The following is a 27,865-nucleotide window of genomic DNA, read 5'->3' on the forward strand; positions in this document are numbered from 1 at the left end:
AGTATCATGCTGTCCAAGCTGCAAAATCCTTTACTAATGCATTCTACGGGCACCTACAAGAATGCATGGATCATGCCATCCCAAGCAAAGCCAGGACTCACTCCTCCAAGAAAAGGAAACCAGTATGGTGGACTCCTGCCATAAACAAGCTATACAATAGAAGAAGGAAACTAATAGTACAGAAAAGAGTAAAATCCCAAGAAGGGAAGACATCCCTGGTCAGTATCAGCATGAAAATACGATCCCTCATATAATCATCCAAGATGAGCTTTGAAAGAAAAATTGCCAAGGACTCCAAAGATAACCACAAGGCATTCTTTAGCTATGTCAAGAATATAAGTGGCAATGCTCAGATCTGGTTTGAGTTAGTGCAGAATGGCACAAAATACACTGAACTGACTGATATCGCAAACATCCTGGCAGACAGGTTCAGTGCAGTCTTCACCCCCTCTCACTCCTAAAAGGGCCCATAACCATACCAGAAGAATGTAGAGTCCCTGAAATCAGACACTCGGGTTAAACAGCCCTCTCCAAAGCCAAAAACACAGCTTCAGTGGGACTGGACGGTGTCCCAGGCTGTGTCCTACATGAGCTCAAAGACTAACTCCTCACCTAAACACACTGTTCAAACTCAGCCTCTCCACAGGCTACATACCCATAGAGTGGTGCACAGCAATGGTTATTCCGCTCCACAAAGGTGGAGCCATAACAAACCCTGGGAACTATCGCCCTATAAGCCTGACTAGCTTGGTCTGCAAGGCTATGGAGTGCATCATCATGGAACTCAACAGAGACATTGGGAACCTCCAAAAACTGGACCCTACCCAGTTCGGCTTTAAGGGTAGATCATGCCTCCTAAACCTGGTGGACTTCTTTGAGACAGTTACCAAGACTATAGATGAGGGAAAGTTGGTACACACAGCCTACCTAGACCTCGCAAAGGCCTTCAACACCATTCCCCATTCTGGTATTATAGACAAGCTCACCAGTCTGAACATAAACCTCTACATCACAAGATGGGTTGCAAACTGGCTCATGGACAGAACCCACATGGTGAGAATTGCGGGAACTAGGTCCGACTCTAAACCTGTTACAAGTGGCGTTCCCCAGGGCTTAGTCCTAGGACCCCTCCTGTTCGGCATATACTTCTCAGAGGTACAGGCAAGCACAGGAGGGCTATGGCTGACCAAGTTCATAGACGACTGCAAACTAGGGGCTATAATTGACTCTCTGGCTGACAGACATCCTCCAAAAGGGGTCTCACTGAGACCGGATATCTGGTGTCAAAATCATGGCCTCAAGCTAAATGCCAAAAATGCGTAGTCCTCCCCTTTGGAAAGAAAAACAAGTACCCACAAACTACCACATAGGTGGTAGTCCCCTAAATACGGAAGACATAAGGGATCTGGGGACCTAAGTAAATAGTAATCTCACCTTTGATAATCACATTGCCAAAGTGGTTAGAAAATCCTTCTACATGACCCACTTAATCACAAAAGGGTTCACATCCAGATCACAAGAGGTCATTGTGCCCCTCTACTCATCAGACCCATCATAGAGTACAACGCCCCATTTGGGATGTACCTTACAAGACACCTGTAACAGCTGGAAAGACCACAGAAGTACCTCACCAAGAGGATCACTGGCCTCAAACAGGTGCCCTATGCAGCTGGACTGAAGAAATTACAGCCGTACTCTGTTTCATACTGCTTACTCAGAGGTGATCTCTGCCTGACATACAATTCCATGTCCAACCCAGAATTGATGGACATGCTCAACCTAAAGAAAACCTTATCCCCGCGAGCCACACACTCTTGGGATCTAAACCTCACCACAACAATAAATAGGACGTGCTGGAGGGATAGATTCCTTTTCCAAAGCATGGGAAGTTTCTGGGACAAGATCCCAATCTACATTAGGCAGAACTCGTCATTAGCACTCTTCTAAAGAAACCTTAACTAGTGGATTGGAAACAGAAAGTTTACCTCTGGGATCACTTCAGTGGCTCTGCTGGACAGAGGCACAGGGAATTAATCTAAGGGGGCGGCGAAAGCCAACATTCTGGCTAGCCTTATAAATGCCTTCGGGCAGATAGCCTAGTACCTACCTATGAACCTAAGGTAGCAGCTGTATATTTATTTGGTACAAATGTTCCTATTAGGAGAGTTTAAACTTTATTATTTGAAGATGTACATAATTGTGTGAGTTTTCATTAAGTTAATGGGTTGCGGAGGTATGTTTTTTTTTTGTTTTTTTTTTTGCTGCGAAGGCTTTGGTAAATATAAAATCTTGTAAAATGTAACATGGGTTCCAGTATTTATGATAAGAAAAAGATGTGTAAAGGATTAACCTGACAAATCTTAATGGGTGCATATCTCACAAAAACTAGAATTAGATATTTAAAACCGCTGCCATATATAATAGGTGGGAATAATGACATCATAATGGTGACACTGTAGATATTATCTTGAAACCTGAATGAACTCACATGTATAGACAAGAAAGAAAGAATACTTAATTGTATTAAGAAATGCAGAGTTTGAGTAGCAATGTTATAGGAGACGCATTTGGAAAGAATTGAGCATGTGAATTTGAGAGAGACACTTTCAGGATCGATATACTGCACAATATTGGGGATAAAAAATACTTACTAGAGGAGCTCCAGTAGTGATAGATGAGGGAAAAGGGATAATATTGCCAGGTAGATATTTAACAAAAAGGTGTTGTACATCAAAGATGGTAATAACTTTTTAATACAGTGATGGTTTCTGTAATGTCTTTAAATGTCAATGGTCTTACAGTAAAATACAAAAAAGAAAGAATACAGAACTATATTAAAAATGTAGAGTGCAAATAACTGTTACAGGAGAGAGACTTAGAAAGAACTGAATATGTGAATTTGATCAAGAAAGGTTTTCAGGATGGTTAATCAGCAGAATATCTGGAAAAAAGGAGAAGTATTTGTAATAATTGCAAGAGGGTATCCAATAGTGATAGAAGAGAGCAAAAAAGAAAATAGATTTTTGTAGTGCTAAGGGGCTACTGGCAAGGGAGGAGGATTACACTGGCATATATTTACATTCCACCTAAAACTGCTATAATGGAGCTTAAGAAAATTCTTGGAGAAATTATCAGTTTTCAGCAAGGAATATTACTTATAGGTGGAGACTGGAATTTGATTTGCAGCAGTGAAGATGTGTCTGTGGGGCTCAGGAAAGTATAACAAAGGAGGGTCAACTTTTGAAGAAATTTATGGAACTATTTGGCATGGAAGATGTGAATTCAGTAACAGAAGTTAGAAGTGAACTTGCAGATTATTCCCCAAGATATAAAAACTGGACTAGGCTAGACAGAATTTACATTTCACAACATGTGCATTTAATTGAAGGTCTTGATTACGTACCCACTACCTAATTCAGATTATGCATCATTGATAACTAAAATACAAACACAGGGTAATGAAATAAAAATGAGACAGTGGCACTTTCCCACCTATCTGTTAAAAAGAGAGGAATTTAAGTAATGGATAGTGGAGATTAATTCAGGAGCTATTCAAGAGGATAGAAATTACTTCTGAAAATATAGATTGGGAGTGGGATAAAATTAAGGGGAGGGTTAAAATAGGGTGGAATTAAAAGGGAGCTATGGTTAAGAAAGAATTATTTAGGGGGACTAACAAATGTTTAAGTACTGCAGAGTAGGGGGAATCTTACAAAACAAGAGGATCAAATACAGAATGCTGAGCAGGAAATAAGGGATTACCTCAGTAATATGCATGAGTTTAGAAAGATTACCGTTGAGCAACTGTTTTTAATAACAACACTAGAGCATAAAAACATAGCACAACTACTCGGATAACAGAAAGTAGAAAGGGCTGTCGCCAAGCTTAGGAAACCTATGACAAGGAAGGTAACAAGATCCTGTAGAGGTATTATAAATATTTTGGAAAATGTATGCAAGTCTGTATAAAGCAGAGAAATATGGAAATCAGCAAAATATACAAATGGAAATGTTTATGGAAGAATTAAATATGCCAAGGTTAGAGGTAGATGAGGCTCAATAACTAACTGGTAAGATAGGAGATTAGATAAAAATTGTTATGTATAACCAATGTACAGGAAAGTACCCAGGAATAGATGGCATACCTGTGGAAGTTTAGCAGCTAAGAGGAAAAACTGATAGATATGCAAGGTTTTGTTTAACATTATTTTAAGAGGAGGAAAAGGTACCAACATCCTGGAAGAAAGCAGTTGTAGCTGTAATAACTAAAGAAGGTAAAGATCCATCAGATCCAGTTTCATACAGGCCCATTTTAATACTAGACCATGATTATAAAGTGTTGATGTCTATAATGGCTAAACAAATGGCAAATGTAATGCCAGAATTGACAGATATGGATCAGTGTGGTTTTGTGGAAGGGAGGCAAACATTTTACAACATTAACAGAACATTGATGATCCAGAAGGAAGCAGAATGTCAGAAAATACTGTTGATTGTGGGTCTTTATGCAGAGAAAGCATTTGGCAGAGTAAGCTGGGACTTTATGAGCAGGGCAAAGGAAGCATTTGGATTTGCTGAAAAATAAGGTTGATTAGGAGGATATATGAGGGACTGGAGGTGAAAATTGAAGTGGGCGGTGTCCTTTCTGATAATTTCTGATTGAGCAGAAGAGTCAGACAAAGGTGTCCTCTTTCCCCTGTGTTAAATGCATTATATTTAAAACCATTGGCAAAGAAAATAAGGGATTCAGAAATTCAAGGATATAATTAGTATGGTAGTCAATAAAAGGTGGCTGTATTTGCAGATATTATTTTATACTTGACCAAACCAGAAAGAGACATTGCAGTGTTGTGGAACATATTGAGACCATTTCATATCTTTTCAGGTTACAAAATTAATGAAGTTAAAGCAAAGACAATAGTGGTAAATTTGGCCCCCACACATGAATTGGTTCAGCAATATCCATATTTATGTGGACATGACAAAATTAAATATTTGAATATGGATTGAAATGATTCTGGTGTGGCAGCTAAGGATATGTGGGAAGAGACTAAACAGAAGATAATAAAAAAACTGAGAAAATAGAAGCTTAGTTATATGGATAGTAAGATGCAAGCAGTTAAGATGTTTAGTCCCATTAGTTTTATACACAGGTCAGGCATATTTTTATCAACCAGAGGAGAAGCTGTGGATAGCAATTAAGAGCTGAAGGACTTTATCTAGGAGGGAAAGATGGCACGAGTCAGGTGGGTTGAGAGGATTCTTCCAGTAGTACAGGGCAGATTGGGATTACCTGATTTGAAGGGGGATTTCAGAGCTACACAGTTAAGGCTGTTATGCACAGCACAAGCAGAAAACTATAATTCAAAGTATAAAGGGATGATGATGAAACGGAGAAAGCTCAAGAAACAAGGAGAGGCTGGGATTTTGGGTGCATACCTTTAAGGAGAATAACAGCAATCATACAAAATACATCTGTAAAGTTGCAAAAAGTATCCTAATAACTAAGTTAACATGGGAAAGGAAATCTGCCGATAGGGATGAATGCAATTAGGGATATTAACATTAAGCAAAAGGGGGCTGAAATTTAATGGAGAAAACTGGCAAAGGAACAAAGGTATTAGGAGCAAATGACTAGAGAGGGAAAGATAATAGAATGGGAAGACGCCAATAATTTATTTAGACTGCAGGTTAGAGATTGCCTATCATGGATTTATATCAAAGTATAGGCAAAGAGAAAGAAAGGGGGGTCTTAAATGAAAGACAGTCACTGGTAGAGTTTTTACTAGAATCTAGAACAGAACCTGCCATTAAAAAGGAGTAATTAGTAGAGCATATAAAATATTGCTTTAACTATAAGAATCAATCAGGGAAGGTTAGAAAGGATTGGGAAGAGACTGGATTCCCAAAGAAATAATGGGGAGGATATATGTACGTCTCCCAGATATGCAACAAACTCTAGAAGATTTAGAATTTTTGCTTGGAAATGCTTACATAGTTATTTTTATACCCCAAGTAGACTCCAGAGAATGTTTCCTCAGGTAGACAGCAAATGTTGGAGGTATGATGGAGAAGAAAGAGGTAATTGGGAACATCTTTTCTGGCAGTGTGGTGAGTTGGACTTTAAGGATTCCCTGCAGAATGTACAATCTGAGATGCTGGGTGTGTAAATTGATATAACAGAGATGATTTTTCTGATGAGCTATGATATTGAATCTAAATTACCTAGACATGGTAAAGCCTTGCTGTGCCTAACTATGGTGGCTGCCAAAAAAGCAATTACTAGAAAATGGAAATCAAAATCTGAACCAACTATACTAGAAGTAGTGAATGTAGTAACCAGGTTAAAAAAGGGTAGGAGCAAACGACATAGGAAAAATGGGAATTGTGGGGACAATACATACAGGGGAGGAATGAGGCTTAAAAGAAAGCAGGACTTAAATGAGCCATGTAATGAATGATTGGGTACATAAGTGTAGAATGGTGGGATCTGGGAATGTCAGTATGGTTTGTGATGTAAAATGTTTGTAACTAATTAATTGTGTCGGTGTGTTATGTTTTCATGTATATAAATGTACGATTGCGTATGTTAAGTGACAGTTTAATAAAGATGCTGGTTAAAAAAAAAAAGGGGGGGGCAGGAATTCATTAGTTTGTAATGTTGCTTAGGATATACTATATATAGCAATATGTAAAGTATAATGTTTGTAAATGTGAACTTAATACAATTTGATTACTTTTATATAAATGTAAATTTGCCTATGTAACAAGTAATAATTCAGTAAGTGTTTAAAAAAATTATATTTCACAGGAACATGTCCACATGAGAATTTTGATACACATCCAATAACGATTTCTTGTCTTGCACCAATAATTACCAAGATAACATTGCAAGGTAATATAGTAAAGAGGAATCACTGGTGCTTTCCCACCTACCTGTTAAAAAGAGAGGAATTTAAGGAATGGATTGTGGAAATTATCCAGGAGTTATTAGGGAGGATAGAAAGTACTCCAGAAGGTATAGCTAGTGAGTGGGATAAAATGAAAGTGGAGTTTAAAATGTCGTAGAAATAAAAGAAGCATGCATCTGGTTAAGAAGTAATAAGAACTATTTAGAATGACTGACAAAGGTTAAAGTATTACAAAATAAGGGGAATCTCACAGAACAAGAGGAGGCACAATTAGAGTGATAATGAAAAAATAAGGGAGAACTTGGATATTATGCATGAGTTAAAGAATTGCTGTTAAGTAACTCTCTTTTTTTTTGTGTTTTTTTTTTTTGATAACTCCACAGCACAAAAACTTTTTGCACAACTTAGGCAACAGAATAGAGTAAACTTAGGGAGCCCACAACAAGAAAAATGACCAGTAATCCTGTAAAGGTATTAAAGATATATCAGAAATTTTATGAAAAATTGTATAAAGCAGACAAGTGGAGTAATCAAAAAGCACAAATGGAAATAGTTATGCAAGACTTGGTATGCTAAGGTTAGAGGTAAATGAGGCTCAACAACAGTTAAGAATGCGATAAAAATGGTAATACATAACCAATCTACAGGAAATTCTTCAGGAATAGATGGTATTTCAGTCAAAGTTTGAAAGTTAGGGGGGAAGAAAGTGATAGACCTGGAAGGTTTTGATGTTAAGTTGTCAATCTCGCCTTCATTCTTGCTTGATGGGTTGGAGATCCTCGGCTCCGATTCGGAGCCTGCTAGCTCGAGAGTCACTTTTACCAGCTCGAGGCAGCCCCATATCCCATGATGCAAGGCGGTAAGTACCCAGATCTCGTTTGCCGCTTCGCTTATGAGGTCCTCCTTTTACCAGCTCCTGGTAAGTGATATTCTAATTCGCTATTTTAGCCCCTTTTAACTTAAAAACCCCTTATTGTTAGTTTTTATTTAGTATTAATCAGTTTCTGACAGGAATTTGTCTGTCTCTCTTTATTTTTTTAGTCAGACTTTACCCATCCCATCCCCCTCCCTGTTAGGGTGTGTGTGTGTGTGTGTTTGTAGTTGTACCTTTGGTATATTTAAATTTAAATTCTTTGACTGGTGTGTGTGTGTGCTTGTGTTACACCATGTCAAAAGAAAGGGTCTCAGGCTTTAAGAAGTGTGACTCGTGCTGTCAGAAGATGTCTCTGACAGACGGTCACACTTCTTACTATGCCTGGGGCCTCTTCACCTGCAGGACTCCTGTGCTATATGTCATTCTTTCAGCCAGAGAGTCCTGCAGGAAGAAGAACAAACTAATACTTAGGGGCCTTCTTAAGCTCTCTCCACCTAAGACTGGCAAGTCTTCCCGACCACCATGTGGCACAGGCATCGGTGTCGCCGATCGGCTCCGACACCATTACTTTGTGGCTGTATTCAGCTGGAACCGATGCATCGAGGGCGATGCATCCGGGCTACCTGTCGGCCGACAGGTTCAATAGTTTCATCGGTCTCCTTCCTTGGAGCCGAGCTTTCGTCATCCAGGCTTTCAGACCATGACTTAGAGAGTGGTCAGTAGATTACTTAAGTCACAGGCACTGGCCCAAATAGTCCGTCTCAACAGGCGACTATTGGTCCACCCGTTGCAGTTCCTCCTTCAACTCTACCCCAGAGCTTGAGTTGAGTCTTCGGAATGGTTACTGCGGCTGGAGGACAGATACCCCTTCTGTTCCTTCAGCCTACTCTTATCTCCTCTTCAAGACCTTCCTTAGGGATTGGTGGCTGGGCTTCCATGGTCTCCTCCGAGGGGTGGTGGCATCGACCTGTGTCGAACCCACTCTTCCCCTTGAGCCTCGGCCTGGTGAGGCTCTGCTCCGACATCTGCCTCGGAGACTTCCCTTCGGTGGTCCCTGGGTTCCTAGTTCTTGGAGCGGGTTCTCTCGGACCTGCCTGGGAGGGAGCATTGAGTGATGAAGAGTGTGCTGGCCACTGGTATCAGTCAGCAGTCTGTTCCTCCCCTCCCTCCCTCTAGTGCCTGTTGACATCTCTGCCACTTCTCTTGCTACAGGACCCAGAGATCCTCGCCTCAGGTTTCCCCATTGGGAATTTCCCCTCTTCCGAGGATTCTCCTGATGTTTGGAGATCCTCCTAGGAAGGACTTGTAAGAGGAAACACGTGACTTCCCAGGTCTATCACTCAGATACTGACTTTGATGAGTCAGAGGGATCCCCAAGATCCCCCTCTGAGTCTCCTTCTCAGACATCCTAGAACTCCTTAGACAGAGGGAAACTGGCCCACCAATAATCCCTCTGAGGATGAGTCAGTATACCTAGAGGCGTTTGGATCTCGGCCCTCCACCTCCTGGGTGTCTCCGCCTTCGACCCCCTTATGCAGTGGGCTGCTCCTGACTCTGTAGAGCCAGTCCCTAGGAGGCCTTCAAAATTTATCACTGCCCGATGTGAAGCAATTCCTCACTAAGGGTGTCCCGCTGATGCCATGGTGGTGGCTGCTGCCACCAAGAAGGAACTTGCAGATCCTTCCGTGCCGTCCATCCTCCTAATAAGGACTCTAGGACCATGGATAGGTACGTGCGGATGTTTTCCTCAGCCTGAATTACCTATGTCACTTCACCAGACTCCAAAGGGATATCCTTAAGGAGCTAGGTGATGTTGTTCAGGATCCTACAGCTGCAGGAGCTCAGGAAAAATTGCTTCGCAGCTGCCCTTAATTCCATTGCAAACTCCTCCATGCGGCTAATATCATATGCTGCTGATGGAGGCGGTAGAACCCGCCGCTACAGGTGTGGCTCTTAGGCTATGTGACTGCAGATCCTTTAAAAGCGTCCTTCACAAATTCTCCCTTTAATGGGTCAGCCTTGTTTGGCCCTCAGGTGAAGGAAACTTTGACAAAGCGAGCAGGACGGCAAGACTCTTTCTGCCGTGAGGTCCGTTTTCCACCCCTTCTAGACCTTACCCCAAACAGACAAGGTGGCAAAATGTGGTTCCATAAATCCCAAGGAGTCACGCCCCATTCGTGTGGTCATTTACCCCTAGAGGCAGAGGGTCTAGAGGCAGAGGGGTCCAAAACCAGAAAAAAGCCTCTCTCTCTCTGAAGCCCTTTCAGCATCCCTGAGATGTTGCCCGGCTGTCCCTCCTTGGAGCAGTCAGGGGAAGATTATCACTGCCTACCCAGAAGCCTGGCATTCCCTCACTCCAGATGAGATTGGGTGGATGATCATATCCGCCAGGTTACATAATTCTCCTTTCCCTCAAATACCCTTCCAGATGTACCACCGGTCTAAAGAGCTAGGAAAGTTAGAAGTCTCAAAACTACTGCAAAAGAGCCATTCAGCCAGTTACAACAGACCATTCAGAGCCGGATCTACTCAAGGTTCTTTTGGTCCCCAAAAGACGGAGACTGGAGACCAATATTGGATCTCAGCAGACTCAACAAGTCTGTGAGGAAGACAAGATTCGAATGGTCACTCTTCAGTCAATTCTGCCCTTCTTACAGAAGGACAACTGGATGTGCTCAATAGATCTTCAGGATGCGTACTATCACATCAAAATTCACAGACGCCTCAGGAGATTTCTCGCCTTTCTGGGGTCCAGTCATTTCCAGTTCAGAGCCCTTTGGTCTCACTACAGCCCCCAGAGTGTTCACCAAATGCATGGCAGTGGTCACGGCTCACCTGAGACGCCAAGGATTCCAGGTGTTTCCGTGATCGGCCTGACTGGCTCCTGTCAGCCACCACCAGGCATCAGCTTATTCAGCCAGGGATTACACAATAAGTCTTTGTTCTCATTTGGGCATCTCGATCAACTTGAAAGTCATCCTTATCGCCTGCCAGTCTATTACTTTCATGGGCCTAAACTTAAACACTGTTGGGATGTCAGCTACCCTTACAGATCAAGAGTTTCAGACATTCAAAGTCATGTCAGGATCATTCTGGCCAACAAGAAAGTACAGGCCAGAATGGTTCTAAAGGTATTAGGTCCATGGCTGCGGCCATTACTCTTCTTCCTGGCTGCCTCGACCATACATGCGCCTCAGTGGATGCTGTTCACACAGTGGTCGCAACCACAACTCCCAATGCATCACCAGATTCTGGTGACACAGACTTGCAAAGATCATCTTGCTTGGTGGATCACATCTCCTCAGGTTCACCAAGGCAGGTACCCCCATCCCGATAGCCACTGTCACCACGGATGCCTCCTGATCGGGTGGGGGGGTCGGGTCAGGGCAGGATGGTTCATGGGGCGTGGCAGCCGTTCGAGTACCACCTGCACATAAATGTCCTGGAGATGAGAGCAGTGCTCCTCAACAACTTTCTTCACAGACAACATGTCTGTAGTTTGGTATATCAACAAACAGGCGGAACCAAGTCCTACCCTTGTGTGTGAAGAGCGCTCAGACTGTGGCAATGGGCGATCTCCTCTCATCGGTTTCTGGGTGGTCTCTCAAGCAATCTATAGCGGAAGAGATATTTCTGGAATGGGGTGGTCCATGTTGCAATCTTTTGCTACTCCCAAAACAGCAAATGCCCAGACTTCTTCTGTCTCTTCCCTCCAGGCCATCCCCAGGAGCGCTCTGCTCCAGTGATTGGCCCCAGGGACTTCTTTATGCCTTTCCTCCATTCCTCTGATCCTCAAGTTATCCAGAAAGCTACCGTTTTGAGAGCCATTGATTCTCATTGCCCTTATTAAGTTTGGTTCCCGTTCCTCCATCATCACCTTTTGGTGCAGCCTTGGCATCTGGACCCAGTGCCAGATCTTCTGATTCACCAATCCGGTCAGCTGCCTTCTCTCAACCTCACAGCATGGTTGCTCCACTTCCTCCTTAGCCAGGCTTCCTTTGATCTCTAACCCAGTTAGAGACATCATAAGCTTCATTAAAATCCTCTACCAGGAGGATTTATACAAGCAAATGGAAGCGTTTCTCTTATTGGGCTAAGGCCAAGAATATTGATCCTTTCACTGACCCTGTTCAGGCAGTCCTGGACTTCTTAGCAGAGATTTTTCATGCAGGCTCCTCTTCTTCCACAGTCAGAGTTCAATTGGCTGCTATCTCCAACTTTCATGTCGGGTGCTAGAATCATAATGGGCCTTCTTGAAAGGAATTTTCCTACTAAAGCCTCCAATCAGGAATCCTCCCTCTCAGTGGGATCTAAATTTAGTGCTGACATCCTTGATTCTTCCCCTTGAGCCAGCTGTTTCTTGTTCCCTGAAATTTCTTTCTTGGAAAACTTTATTCCTAGTGGCTATTACATCGGCTGGAGGGTGTCTGAAATTCATGCTCTATCGGTTCGACCCCCTATTTGGTTTTCACAAAGACAGAGTATCTTTGAGAACTAATCCGACCTTTTGTAAGAGGTCTTCAACAAAAATTTGAATCGATCCATTGATCTCCTGTATTTTTCCAAACTACTCAGACAGAGCTGAACAAAAACTACATTATCTTGATGTCCACCGTCAACTTAGATATTATTTGGACGAAATCTGATCAACTTTTTGTTTCCTCCCTCGGATAATAAGAAAGGCCTTCCTGTTTCTAAAGTGACCTTGTCTAGATGGCTTTCTTAATTTGTCTGCTCAGGGAAAAACAGCTGTGCTCAAAACCAAAAGCACATTCAACTAAGCTACTTCTACAGCCTTTCAAGCTAGACTTCCTTTAGACACTATTTGTGCAGCGACCACTGGGCCCTCCTCACACTTTTGTTTCAGTCCTCAAGAGTCTCTTCCATTGAGCCACCCAGGATGTCCCATCAAGCAAGAATGAAGATGAGATTGACAACAACATTAAGTTATGTACCCTGAAGACCATTCAGACCTGGTCCTTCTTCCATTCTGTAAGTTTTTCTTCCGTTGGGAAGTGTGTTTATGCTTGGTGCTATTGCCTTTGTTTAACAGCGTTTTAAAAGGAGGGGAGGCACCAACTTCCTGGAGGAAAACTGTGGTGGCTGTAATACCTAAAGATGATTAAAGAACCATCTGATCCGGCTTCATATACATAGATTTCAAATCTAAGCCATGATTATAAAGTGTGTTTAATGTCTAAAAGATTGGCAAAGGTGATGTCACCAGTGATGGATGTGGACCAATGTGGTTTTGTGGGAGGCAAGTGTTTGACATTACCAGAACAATGAACCAGAGGAAAGCAGAATGTAAGAAAATACCACTGTTATTAGTGCCTTGATGCAGAGAAAGCATTTGACTCCATAAACTGGGATTTTATGAATAGAGCAGTGTCCGCATATACATTTCCTGATAAGGTTAATTAGAAGGATACATGAGAGATTGGAGGTAAAAATCAAAGTGGGAGGTTCCTCTCTGCGAAGTTGCATCTGAATAGACGAACCAGGCAGGGTTGTCCTCTTTCTCCTTTCTTATTTGCAATATATTTGGAACCAGGCATGGGTGTTCTCTTTTCTCATTTTTGTGTTATGTTTAGAACCACTGCAAAGTAAGGGACTCAGGAATTAAAAGATATAATTGGTATTGTGTTAAGGAAAAGTTGGCTTTATTTGTACCTGATAGAACCAGAAAAGGACATCTCAGTGCTGTGGAACATTCTGAGACAGTTCTGTTTTTTCAGGATATAAAATTAATGAAGATAAAACAAAGGTTAAAGCTACAAACTATGTAACCACACATGAATTGGTCCAACAGTACCCGTAGGATTTGGTTATAGCAGCTAAGGATATGTGGGAAGAGACTTAATTAAAAGGTATTACAAGAAAAGAGAAATTGTAAACTCTCTTGCTTATGGCTATTGATATCAAGATACTAGCAGTAAAATGTTTAGTCCCTTTAGTTTTATATGTAGGTCATACATGTTTTATCACACACAAGAGAAGTTATGAACAGTAATTGAGTTAAAGGATTGTATTTGGGAGGGAAAAGGGCAAGAGTCAAGTGGGGTAAGTTTATCCTCCAGCAGAACAAGGAGGTGGATTACCTAATTTGAAGGGTTAGTTTAGAGCTGCACAATTAAGGCTGTCATATGTAGCACAAGCAGAAAGCAGAGGTTAATTCAAGAAATAAGGAAAGAATGGGATTTTGGATGCAAATACTTAAGGAGAAAGATAATATATTTATAATGTAGCAGAAAGTATACTAACTAGGCCAACACGGGAATGAAGAATGGAAATTCTGCTGAAAAAGATAACTGCAATTAGGAATACAGAGAAGTAGATAAGAGGGGACTAGAATTTACTGGAGGAAGCTGCCAAAGGAACCAAGGTATTAGGAACAAATAATTAGAGAAAGAAAGGTAATAGAATGAGTAGAGGCCAAGAAGACATTTGGATTACAGTCTAGTGAGTGCCTTCCCCATTAGGGATTGATATTGGAGTATAGACTAAGAGAAAGGGACAGGGGGAATCCTAAATGAAAGGCCTACACTGATTGAGTTTTTAATTGAGTCTAGAACAGAAACTGCTGAAAGTATTAATTAGTAGGGCATGTAAAATACTGCACCATAAGTATAGGAATGGGTCAGAATGGGTCAAAAACAATTGAGAAGAGAGCTTGTTTGTATATGCATTTCAGAAAGAAACAATGGGAGGACATATGTATGGCTCCAAAATATGCAGCAAAGTTTTGAAGATTAAAAATTTTTGGCAGGACGTGTTTGCATATAAACTTTTAATACCCCCAAGCAGACTCCAAATCATTTTTCCTCGGGTAGATTGCAAATGTTTGAGGTGTGACTGGAAAGAAGGAGGTAACTGGAGACATATGTTTAGGGAATGTAATGAGTTGGCAGACTTTAAAAAATTCCTAGAGTACTGTCGGGAATACTGGGTGAGTAAATGTGTGTAACTAAGGAAATGATTTTTTGAGCTTGAATCCCAGGATCTGAATTCCCTAGACCAGAGTAAGGCCTTGTTAAGTTTAATTCTGGTGGCTGCCACTTACTAGAAAATGGAAATCAAAATCTAAACCATCTATACTTGAAGTGGTGAATATTGTAGCAGCGATAAAAGAACAGAAGGTGGGATCGTTAGAAAAGGGTAGGAGTAAATTACATAGAAAACAATAGACATTGTGAGAACAGTACATGCAGAAAAATGTTTTGAATGCAGAATAAGTTTTAAGGGAAGAAAGGAACGGAATAATTTGTTGCCTACATTATAGGATATATTACAGTAAATGTGATGTACAGTGTTTGAAAATGTGAACGTGTTAATATTGTTTGATTGCTTTTTATATGAATGTTGTTTCCCTGTGTTACAAGTGGTAATTCAATAAAGATGTGTAAAGAAAAAAGAAAAATCCCAACAGAGACCAGGGACTTCACAGAATTAGGAGTTGTGCAAGCAGCCCATAGATAAAATGGACTGAGTGGTGAATTGGATGAGAAGGGCTGAGATGTCAGTGTGAGGGCAAACAGCACCACGAAAAACTGTCTGTTCCACCTACATATCAGGCAGAGACAGAAGCTACTGCTATGACTAATATCAGTCATGCATTTTAGTACGGTGTAGCCTAAAGTTGGAGTGTGTTCATTTTTACTGCAGGTTTCTTTCTGCTTTCATTGTGGGGCTCAGTAGCAGTGTGTGTTGCCACTAACTGAATTGTGTGCCACACTCATGACCACTGCAGAGGTACATCTTTTTTTCCCTGAGGTGCAGCAGCTCAGAGTTAATTATACATATCAAGTAGTGCTCTTTGGAGTTGTCTTCCCCTTCATGTAGAACATTGAGCTGCACGGGTTGATATTATGTTTTCGAAACTTTAAAAGTTTGAATGCTGTATGGTCGAACCCATATGTTTGAACTTTTAAAACTTCAAAAATGACAGTAAAAAAAAAACCTACCCAATGGTTGTAAGCAGGGGGACAAGCCCCCATGCACCTCCCACCCCCACTCTTTAAATATACCAGCTCTGAGACCGCACTAAAGTGCAGTAAAGGGAAATCTTCCCCTTTCCACACTGAACGGAGATCTCTGTTAACACGTTCAAACTTCTAAAAGTTAAAACATATGGGTTCAACCATATAGCTTTCAAACTTTTAAAAGTTCGACAACATAATAGGGAACCGAGCTACACAAGTCTGTTTTCATGAAAGTCTTGATTTCAACAAGGCTACTTTCACACTGTTTGTTTCTTCACTTTTTTTCTAGTTCTGCACAGGTGGTGCAGTGAACTTGTTTGTGATAATGTAATTTTCAATACTGCAGTTTGGATACATCTGAAATGTAACAGCCATGGGAGTTCTGAAGAATAATGGTACAGCGCAATACTTACTCCTGAAAGTGGTATACTGAGCAGCATGAAGCAGGTGTTCATATTCAGCACTACAATATGCTTTTGCCTGTCTGGTCTAGGGTATGTGGTACACAGTCAGTTCTGCCTGATACTTAGAGTAACATTAATACAGGTTGTTTCATCTGATGACACTGCCCCCTTTATCATATGCCTTCTGTTTGATTTTTGTACTTCATGACTCCTTCCTAATATATCTGAACTGTTTCAACCAGAAAACAGCTACGCTATGACCATCAGATGGCTTCAGGTCTAGTTTGTTCCTTTCAGACCACATACCCTAAAAGTGGAGCATCCTCTTTGGGGGCAATTAAGGGAGTTCTCACTACCAGTCAACCAGCAAGGATACAGGAAGACTCCTCATATGCTGTGGTCCACAGCAGTCACTTGAGATGTATATCCCTTCTCCTTCCCCTATGTTTGGAAGATGCTTAATCTCTCCACCCTGCTGGAATGTAAGCAATGTTTAGCTGGTTGTGCTTTTACGTGTCACCACAACATTCATCCATCCAACAGTAAGTGTTCAGACAACAGTGCATTTGCTTCTTCCCCCTTCTGAAGACTGAGTGAGCTAGAATTAGTTGGCTTTTCCTGTCTTTCATACTACATTTTTTCTGGTTAGGTGGTCTGTTTATAAAACCCAAGGCTGGTGACATACAATCAGTGCTGTATTACTGTATGCTATGGAACTGGCTTACTCTGATCTTAATTTTGTGGTATGTCCATCGCCATAGTGAGACACCTCTCCGATATAGCCTCCCACTGGCCTACACAGCTTCCTTAATAAATAACTGGTCATGGCATAGTTTTCTACCTCCCAAGCCATCACAGTATATTTTTTCCCCGCTAAGACATCTGGGTAGCCTTATGTGGTTACAGTATGACCTATCAGGAATTCAACCAAGGGAAAAAGAAAATCAAAAGTGAGCATTTTTGCAGGGAACAAGCTCTCTAGCCCCCCCCCCCCCAAGGCAATCCCCTCAGAGCTTACATATCTCATATCCATTACATCATCAACACAAAAGAAAAAAGAAGATGACAGACACAAGGTGTAGGGTTTGGACTGCATAAAATATGTATCCAGAACTTGCCTTTACTGAGTTGGCATCGCTTCAAAATTACATAATTGTACAAGTCCCATTTATTTTCACTAATATATTATGAAGGATCAGGCTTTACAAACCTGATGAGTAAATTTAGCCATATATTTTAAAGACAAGGCTATATGTGTGTGCATTTTTGTACTTCAAATTACATTCTGTGCATAGTTTCCAATAGTTAACCTCCAACCATGCCATACTATGTTTTAATGTAAAAAAAAAAATGTTCTACCATGTCTTTGTGGAAAAACAAAAGTTCCTGAAATATTCCTTTATGACTATGTAAAGATGCTAGACTTTGTAGATATAAAAGTCTGAATATTTGCATTGCATTTGGTTTCTATAGGGGGTGGATATATCACTTCTCCTCTGAGTAAGGAATTTATGGAGATGACATCACTTCAGAAAGCAAAGATGCCTCTGCAGAAGAAATCCCTTACCAATAAGAGCAAAATGGACAGCTAACTTCAGCAATGGATTGTTTGCAAGTTCTTAAGAATGAAATGGCATTCTTATTTAAATCTCCCAGTCACTAAGGGTCCATCTTACAGTATCCAAACAATATACGGTCAGCTGCAGAAAGAATCAGTAACAGGCATAAAACATTTTGTCAAAGAATGAAGAGAGATTTTTTGATGAGTAAAAATCCAGTAAGTCATTAGTTTCTACATCTCCAAGTCCAGGTCTGTAACTGAAAAGTGATCGATTCAAGTTTGTTTAGTAGGCTAAGAATTTAAATAAAAGGCACTGTGCATGCTTGAAAGAAGAGTGTAATGCACATCTTTTTCGAAACTCAGGAGATAGAACAAGAGGGTCAGACAACAAATTGATAAAGTTTACGATGTCTACTGCACGTCTTTACTTTCCGGCTCTCACTTTTTTATATATGGTTGCATTCTGTAACAGTGAATGCTGAGAAGAGTGAACACTTTATGTGGTGTTAAATTGAGTGAATGCTCTGTGTGTGTTTTAGACTACTGACAGCTTTGTATGAGAGATCATATTGCAGAGAATTTCCCCTTATCTCACTGTTGTATGATCTCAGAGTTACTATGCATAATTAGCAAGGGGTGTATAAGGAGGCTTGCTCCCTGCAAAAAATAGAAAAAAAAATCTGATTTTAATTTTTGCATTTTGTTTTTTTAGTTTTTGGTAATTGATGTGTGTATGCGAGTGTCTATGTATAATATAGACACACATGTATATATAAGCTGCTTACCTAGACACTTCAGATTTATAATAGATGTATTTGCATTAATGTTAATTTTACTAGTTAATGGCAGTCTGATATCCACGTTGCATCTGCAACACCCCCACTACCACCTCGCAACAGCTGCAACATATGCACTTTTTTATTACTTGTACATCACCCTGTTCTTCATAACTGTACATCAGTAAAGGTCTTTACAAAGATGAACGGTCTTTAGTATTGTAAGTCTCATATTGCCACATAGCCTTGCCCACCCTGTGAGACGTTAACTATTTCTTTAGTCATTTAACTATAATTGTTGCCCTTTCTGCTTCACTCTCTTCTTCATTATTTGGGCCCTACTTTGTTTCACATCATAACACCACAAATGTGCTTTTTTGTGAGTTGCAGCTGATAATGCTACATTTTCTCTTTGCCTTCATTGCCGTCAGACCTCATACCATGGTAAATAGTTTGACACACATTTCAGCAGGGTGCATGAAATTTAGTCATTCATGTCATGTCTTCTGACAAGTATTTAAATGATTTTCCACTGATGTAAACTGAACAGTCTTTCTGGAAATAATTTCATAATAGTAAGCATTTATAGTGTGTTACTTGCTAGTTGAGTCTAGTAGAGCATAGCTTAAGCACCATTTTTATTGAGTAATGGCCATTCCCTGTAGCTCCATGTTCATTGCATACAAAATCAATGATGCCATCAGCGTCATCCACTTTTTTTGCACTGCATACTTTAGTGATTCTTAATTGTTCATAGGAGCATTTAAAAGCCTCGGAAGTTGAGTGCCAGAAGACCCTCTGTGTAAGGAGTGGGTGAATTTTCCTTGCAGGTAGAGAATGTAGTATAGACTGGATGTAATAACTTGTAAACTATGGTTTGAAATCCTTTTAATACCAGCTCTGTGTATTACATAGCCTTGAAGTCTTATTGCTTCATTTTGTCCTTGGGTTATCTCAAAGTTTTATGCCATTTAATTTGGTCTGTATCTCAGAACAGAACTGAGCAAAGCCAAATATTCATATAATAATACATGATGTCTACATCTGTTCCATTAAATTTCAGTTATATTGACTACTATTTCTACTGTCTTCTAAAATCTGTTAAGCAAATTGCCTCAGAGAAACATTTTATTGTAATTGTCTTGCCTTCATGCAACTACATTATGATAAAACTGGGTTTTTGTAGCCAATTACCCCAAAAACTATACTCATGTTAATGACATTTATTTTTATACATCTTGAAATAGTTATGCTATACCCCTGATTATTGACACTGTATAACATTGTATTTTTACTTAACGCCTTGTAATAACCCTGTAACATTGCTGTTTAATGCTAATTTATAATGAAAGTTGCATAATATGTTGGAGCTTTTCTCCCTGGGACTCCGCTGAAAAAGGGCTCTTCTGCTCAGTCGGGCAATCCCGGTCAACATATGTAAAATAAATAAATTGTTGTATGGTTTTCATTGTTACTGTTTCTGTATGATACATTGTACAAGTGAATCCTGTTTTTCCTGAATACACTTAAAGCATGTAGGAACGTTGTCAACCCTTTTATTTGCTTCATTTCTAAGTGTTTGTGTGTGTGTGTGTGTGTGTGTGTGTGTGTATATATATATATATATATATATATATATATATATGTATGTATGTGTGTATATTTTTTCCTTAGCATTCACTTAGATATTTTTGTTTTATTTTTATTTTACTTGTTGCACAAGAACTGTGTGAACAGTCTAAAACAGCATACATTTTGCATTTACTGCGTATTTATAGACAATCCTACATGCCAAATAGTAGTACCCTAAAGTAATTCTCTGTTGTGTACCTTTACCTAAAAGGAACTAACGGAAGTACAGGAACAGCTGAATTCCCAGAATAAAGAATACAAGGAGGCAGTAGCCATGCAAAAGCAGGCGCTAAAAGAGGCAGGAGAAGCTAATGAAAAATATCAGGACATGAAATCCCAGAAACAGAAGCTTTCTCGACATCTGCGAGATAGAGAAGAGGAGATAGCAGTTATGATGCAGAAAATAGAGAGCCTTCGGCAAGACTGCAGAAAAACAGAGCGGGATAAGAAAGAGGTAAGTATTGTGCTCCCTTCCTCAATTTTTCTGTCTCTTGGTTGTAAAATTCATGGTTTGTTTGCACTGAACTAGTTACAGATGGTAAAATTACTTTTTTTTGTCTTTGTAATCCACCTAAAACAATCCCTAAACCAAAATCCACACATCTTTCACAAAAATAAAGTAATACAAAGTAAGAAAACTAAAGTGAAATGCAGACTACATTTCCTATTCATTGAAAAAAAAAATCTAAATTTCTCATACATAGACCCACCCCAAAGTAATCATTACACACATGCATTACAAATTCAGTAAGTTGTTATCATTAAAAAGTAAAAATACAATAAAATAAAATATAGTGCATAAAACATAGCAGTAGTCCCCAGATAATGGGCAAGATTAAAAGCAGGACCTCATATCACAGATTTCTAGAATTCTGGATTATCATTTTCTGATGACTGAATTTGAAACTCAGATGTCTGTCATTATTTAATGCCTTCAGTCCTCAATGATTTGCCGTAGAACAACACATTTTGTGAGGATCAGAACAAAAATATGAGACAAAAATCTGGACACTTGATAGGTATATGCCAGGCTTAAATGTGACTTCATGTGTAGTCAGCAATGCATGATACTTGCTCTTTGCATTTATTTACAATATCCTGGAGATCTCTCATTCCCTGATGCACAGTAATCTCAAAAGTTACTATGTTTAAGTGTCAGGGTTGTGAAGGAAGCAGCCCCTTCAGTGTCAATGGATCAAAAACTCCTTGCAGAATGCTTTTCTAATAATATTTGCTATTTTAAATTTTGAGTGTTGCTGGAAATGTCAGTCTGTGAATCACCTTTATGCATGTCATTCACAGAAAGTCACATTTCTGTTGTGGAACTATCAGAACACTGTATAGATTTATTTTCACTCTTAGCTAATGTACTTTGCCTTATCAAGTTTTAATACACCAAAGCTAATACAATTCCTTCAAACCCACCGTAATTTTGCAACTTTCTGAAAATTAAGATAAACATTTGCACACCACAAACACAAAACAGACATGGACAGCCCCTTTACCACCCTTGCCAATCTAAAAGAATGTTGGTTTAAAAAAAAAAAAGTAATAAACATATTTAAATGGATGAATGGACCAGATTTTCCATTCACTAAAAACGTGCAACTTTACACTAAGCACATAAGCTCCACGCACACAGCCTCCTCATGAAACAATCCTGTCCACCTAAATCAAATTCCTGCAAAGGAATCTGTAGGACAAAAAGTTAAACAAGTAAACATAAAAATATTCACCTCATTTCTCTCTAACTACAATTGAAAAAAAAATCTGATATTGCCCAAAATCCATTCAAACAGCCCCCACCTAAATAAAAAGCATCACCGGCAACCTAGACCAACCTAATGAAATGTAGTCATATTATAGGTTCATAGATAGTTACTAGGCCATCTGCCCGAAGGCATTTATAAGCCTAGCCAGAATGTGTTGGCTTTCACCGCCCCCTTAGATTAGTTCCCTGTGCCTCTGGGATATTAGGATGAAAAGTGAAAATACATGAATAAATCACAACAGAAAAAAAAATATTCACCCCCACTCTAGCTACACTTCTGCTAAAAAGCATAACTAAACTGCAAATTATATAAAAACAATGAACTACAACAGCAAAAATGCAAAATGAAGGAAATAAAAATCACCTCAGAATTGAGTACAAAATGATCACAAGACAGTATCTATATCATATCGCACGCTGAAAAGAGAATCTTTCATCGTACCAATAATATGAAAATGACATAAAAGTTAACACATGGAACAACAAAATGTTTCCCAGGGAAAAATTTGCTGCTCCAAAAAAAAATAAAGTTTAAAACAAAATGTAGTAGAGTGCTTTGCCCCCCCCCCCACATCCCCCTACTTAAATATACCAACACTGAGATCACATCATAGTGGAGGAAATGGCAAAGTCCCGAAGACAGCCCACCGATTTTTTTCCCTGTGAACAAAATCGATGTTCCGTGACTTTGCTTTCCACATCAGATTGATGAAACAGCATTCGCTCTTTTCATCGGGCGATAATGTGATATTTACCCACAAGACAGATGCACCATTCCATAAGAATGTAGGCAGTGTATTACCATTAAATTCAATGAGAAATGCTACACTAACATAAAAAAGAATAATAAAATGTGTAAGTGGAATATGTGGGGAGTCTGGTTATTGTGCTCCATGAAATACCTTGTGCCATAAGACTGAAATCAGTTCATTACTTGTGTTTTTTTCCAGTCATTGTACGTCTTATTCACTAAACCTTCAGTACAGTACTATGCATTGTGTATTTCCTCAAGCCAGTATTCAGTGAACCCACACCTCAGCAAACCCAATGACTCCTCATACAGTGAATTGCTGAGAATGGGAGATGGGAGTTCTCTGACTACAGAGCCGGTGTTAAAGCCTGTTCCCAAGTTTCAGTGGGTCAGAAGTCAAGCAGTCGAGTTTCACATTCAACCATGGTACCGTGGTTCACTGACTAATGTCTCCATGAAATCATGTGTGACTGTATATGGGGGTGCACGCATGAATGCACGTGTGTGTGTATTGACAGACAGAAATGCAAGACGTTTCTAATCAGTACAAGGAAGGCTACAAATGTGTGATTGTGTGCAATAGTATCAACATTGTGGTATCCTAGAGAATTCCCCGTACACTGAGATACAGCTGATCTCAGAATTAGTTTATAGAACTATATACAAATGTAAAATAATATAAATAGCAAGGGGTGTGGGGATTATATCTGTATGTAGCAAAGGGGTTTGACAGCAATGCACCTTTGTTTAGGATGCAAGGTGTACGGAAAAATGCTTTTGAAATGTAATAGGGTGATTGAGTTTTTCTGTTTAAATTAGCATCCGTTGTTGTATGATCACACTTTTGAGTTTTTAGCATTTATTTCCTGCATTGCTGTTGTGGATCCTGTAAATATTATGCATACACCCACAGATATATAATGAGAGAGGAAGTGATAAGCAGGTATTGGCATGATAGGCTATAGCTTATTCAACATCAGTGTAATTGAATATACAATGTCAAAATATAACGGTAAACATTTGAACTGAGCTAGAATTCCAGAATACATTAAATCAACAACTTGTATATTGATGTTAGTGCTCATATAACTCATACCCTTGCAAGGAAATGGAACAGCTAATCGATGATAAAATCTATGAAGTCAAGATATTCGAATATGGTTTGCAGCAGACTGGATTTTTTCCGAGTTTAGGGTTCACTGAAAATATTTTTTCTGTGGGCAGTACTCACATAATGGGGCTTCAGAGATATCAAGTTAAAAATTAATCCACCTGCAAAGTGCTCCTACTCCCCTTAATTTGCGGTGAGGCTTCACAACCTGCACCCCGCCCACTGACTACATATAGTAACTGAGGTTGCATTATATTAAAGAGGGCAAACTGTTTTTCCAGAAAAAAAAAACAAATGTTCCCTGTACACAAAATACTGCAAACAAGTGTGCTGGCTGTAGTGGATACATAGGCTCCCACCCACAAACATGCACATATAGATGTCATTTTTTGAGGAAATCTTTATATTTTTCCAGTACTGGGAAATCTCGTTTTCTCATTATAGTTTTTGAATGTACTTTACAACCTTATTTCACATCTGGTCTCTATTTTTTAAACAAGAAACATCTTTATTAAGTTATCACTTATGGCATAGGCAATCCTACATTTACATAAATGAAAACAAACCATATTGAAATAATTTTAGCTGCAAATATTATACCTCACTTATCTATCCAATCACTGTCAAACATTATGTAGCTCATTCACATCCTGCCTTCTTTTAATCCTCATTCCTCCTCTGCATAGTGTTCCCACAATTCCCATTTTTCCACGCAAGTCGCTCCTACTCTTTTCTAAAGATCCCATTTCCAGTTTTTACCTCTTGTTACTGTATTAACTACTTTTAGTACAGTTTTAGACTTTGATTTCCCTTTTCTAGTAGTTTCTTCAGGTTGTTGGTGCTTTTTCTCCTCTTAAAATACTGTTAAACAAAACTTTCCAGATCGTTGTCTTTTTTCCCTCCTAGCTTCCAAACATCCACAGGAATATTATCTATTCCTGGGGAATTTCCTGTAGATTGGTTATGCAGCACTATTTTTATCTCCTCTCTTCCTATCCTTACTGCTAGTAATTGAGCCGCATCTACTTCTAACCTTCGCACATTTTCTTCTTCCACAAACATTTCTATTTGTACCTTTTCTGGATTTCCTCACATCTGTCACTAATATCCTTCTACTACAGTTTCAGAATTGAGAGGCAGGTCTGTAGTGTACAGTAGAATTTTTTGCCTTCTGAAAATCATTGTGTTATACATTCTGTCTTTACATTTACTGGAATACTGTAGTGTTTACATGCTTCTAGTTTTACAGATTTTAGTGCTTTACACTGCAGCCTACAGTTCAGTTAAATAGCAGGTTCTGGATTGACTGTTCAGCTGCACAGAAATACATTATGCAAGTAGCGTAAACTTTTGTTTCAGTTTAGATTCCTTCATATGCAGACTTATGCTGTTATATAATTTCATATCACAGTACGCATATAACACAATTAAATTGTATGGTGTAAAGAAGTTTTAGTTCTAATTTGTTAAGTAAAACAAATAATTGCCCCTGAGTTGACCTTGACTCATGGCAACTCTATGGGAAGACTGCATTGGGTTTTTATGGTATATTATGGAAGTAGATTGCCAGACCTTTCTTACATGCATATATTGCTACTGTCCAGTCATTCCTCAGCCAGGTTTTGAAGCCATGTATAGCAGTTGGTAATCCTGTGCTTTAACCTTTGAGCTTCCAGGCCAGGGGTCTAATTTCTTGAATGTTTGTCATGTACCTTTATTTGAACAGATGTGTGCACTCGCACTCAGACACACACACACTATAAAGTACCAGATCAATAAATTACTGCCTCTATATTCAGAAAGGAACTTTAAAACAGCAGCATTGAATAATAATACATTACTTTATGTATAGCACTACCGTGGTCGAATGAGTTTTAAAAGACATTCAGGTAGGTGCATGTGTGTGCGTGTGCCTTCTGTGAAGGTTGGAGGCCGGGCTGGTAACTCAACACTGTAAAAACTCCACTGCCAATCAATTTGTGGACCAGTGATCTGCTGTGGCAGCCCCTAATGAGAGAAGCCGAAAGACATTTGACTACTGTAGCACTTTCATGTAAATTTAAATTTGAGTCTTGTGTGCATATAGACAAGGCTTATAATATTGTACTGTTTTGTTTGGCAGTTGGAAGCACAGATTGAAGAACTTTCAAATGAAGCATTGAAACAACGTAAGTTAAGGGAGCGAAGTGACCAGAACAGTAGAGAGCTTGTTGAAGAATTAGAAGAACTTAAGGTAAGCATAGAACAGCTTTAGAGAAAAACAGAAAATAAATTCTTCAGTTTGTTGACATACTTTGAGGAATTTTGCACACTGACATACAAAGGCACATTCTGAAGTATCTTAAAACGTCATAAATAACTTTGAGCCAGTATGATTGTTCTTGTGTTAATGATAACATTTGCAAATGTAAAAGTGCTGACATGAAAAACTGTTTTCATGATGGCAGATCTTGTGTGCCTCTGCTTGGTGCATAGCAGAGGTCAGCTTGGTCTTTCTTTTGATCAGACTTTCCCATTGGTTGACATGCAAGGTGATAGTGAAGCACTCACTGAATCATTAACAAGATATCCAGGCTAGATCTCCAAGTTAATGTTTCTGTTAGTGGATGTATAACAGAAGGAAGATAATCTTGAAAAAAATTAGTTGGTGTAGCACCTAGCAGGATAAAGTGTTCTCATCAAACTAAACAAACAACTCTGAGGACAAATAAAGTCTACCAAACCAAATTTGAGATAAATTTGGCCTCCCAGAGCAGTGATAACCACAAGGCTTTTTTACCTGTGCCTGTAACCTCAAAGGCAATAAACAATTGTGTTCATAGCTCTTGTTAATGGAGTCCCCTATACTATGCCAGAAGATAGAAAACCTGCTGGCAGATTCAGATCTAACTTTACCCCCCCCCCCCAGCCTTCACTCAGGGAACACCATCAAGTATAACTCCCCATACTATCACTAGGGAACAGGTCCTCAATGCTGTCTCTACGGCCAAGAATGCTGCATCAGTGGGCCCCAACAATATTCCAGGCTGCCTTCTAAATAACTTGAAACATGACTTATCAGGTTTTCTAGAGTCATGCTAAACTGTAGCCTCCAAACAGGCTTTGTGGTTCACAAGTGGAAACACCAGCCATTATTCCTCTGTGCAAAGGTCGGCAATCTCTAGACCCTGGAAACTACAGACCCATAATTCTGACTAGTCTCCATGGAAAGAATTATGGGAGATGATCAGTAGTGATATAGGAAACCTCCAGACACTGAACCCAACCCAGTTTGTTTTTTGTAAAAGGCAGGTCAGGCCTACACAACCTGATGGACCTTTTTATGAAGGTCACCAAAGCAATGGATGAGGGCAAAATACGTTCACATTGCCTACCTTGACCTGGCCAACCAGTTGACACAATACCCTACTCCGACATTGACAAACTCAAGAGTTTGGGTATAAACCTGTATGTCACCCAGTGGATAGCCAGCTGACTCAGACAGGACTCAGGATGTTGGATTTGGGGAGTCCACCTCTACAAAGAGGACAGTCACCAGCAGTGTGTATCAAGGATCAGTCCTGGGACTGCTCCTTTTTGGCATCTACTTCTCTGAAGTCAACACTAACATCAAGGGCTTCTGGCTGGCCAAATTTGCAGACTGTTGCAAATTGGGAGCAGTCATAGAATCCGCCAATGACAACAGTGTTCTTCAAGAAGGGATGACACAGTCAAATAACTGGTGTCAGAACCATAGACTAAAACTAAATGCCAAGAAATGTGTAATAGTATCCTTTAGGAACTCAGCCAGCCGTAGTAACTGCCATATTGACAACACACCCCTAAAAGTTGACCCAGTAGTCTGGGACTTAGGAACACATGTAGACAGTAATCCAGCCATTGACAATCGTGTCTACAGTAGTGAGGGAATCATTGTATTTTGTGCAACTTATAAACAAAGGTATGGCATCTAGGTCCAAGGAGGTTATTGTTCCAATGTATTCAGCTTTCATCAGGCCTATCATTGAGTACATTTTCCCTTTGGTTTGTACCTAACCAGGCAAATCCAACAACTGGAAAATGCAACAGACATTCCACACTAAAAAGAGCACA

At 39.7% G+C, this 27,865-nt stretch overlaps 1 protein-coding gene across 1 annotated transcript in view; it reads left to right on the forward strand.

Annotated features, from left to right (window-relative positions):
- Positions 1-27,865, forward strand: part of CDC42BPG (CDC42 binding protein kinase gamma) — a 1,192,486-nt gene that overhangs the window by 584,663 nt on the left and 579,958 nt on the right. Inside the window, exons 14-15 of the mRNA XM_044075379.1 lie at positions 20,352-20,594; positions 25,896-26,006. Of these exons, the coding sequence (XP_043931314.1) occupies positions 20,352-20,594; positions 25,896-26,006 (354 nt within the window). The remainder of the gene's footprint in view (positions 1-20,351; positions 20,595-25,895; positions 26,007-27,865) is intronic.

Source organism: Protopterus annectens, chromosome 6.part1, assembly GCF_019279795.1.
Source record: "Protopterus annectens isolate FY-2018-M chromosome 6.part1, PAN1.0, whole genome shotgun sequence".
Lineage (NCBI taxonomy): Eukaryota > Metazoa > Chordata > Ceratodontiformes > Protopteridae > Protopterus > Protopterus annectens.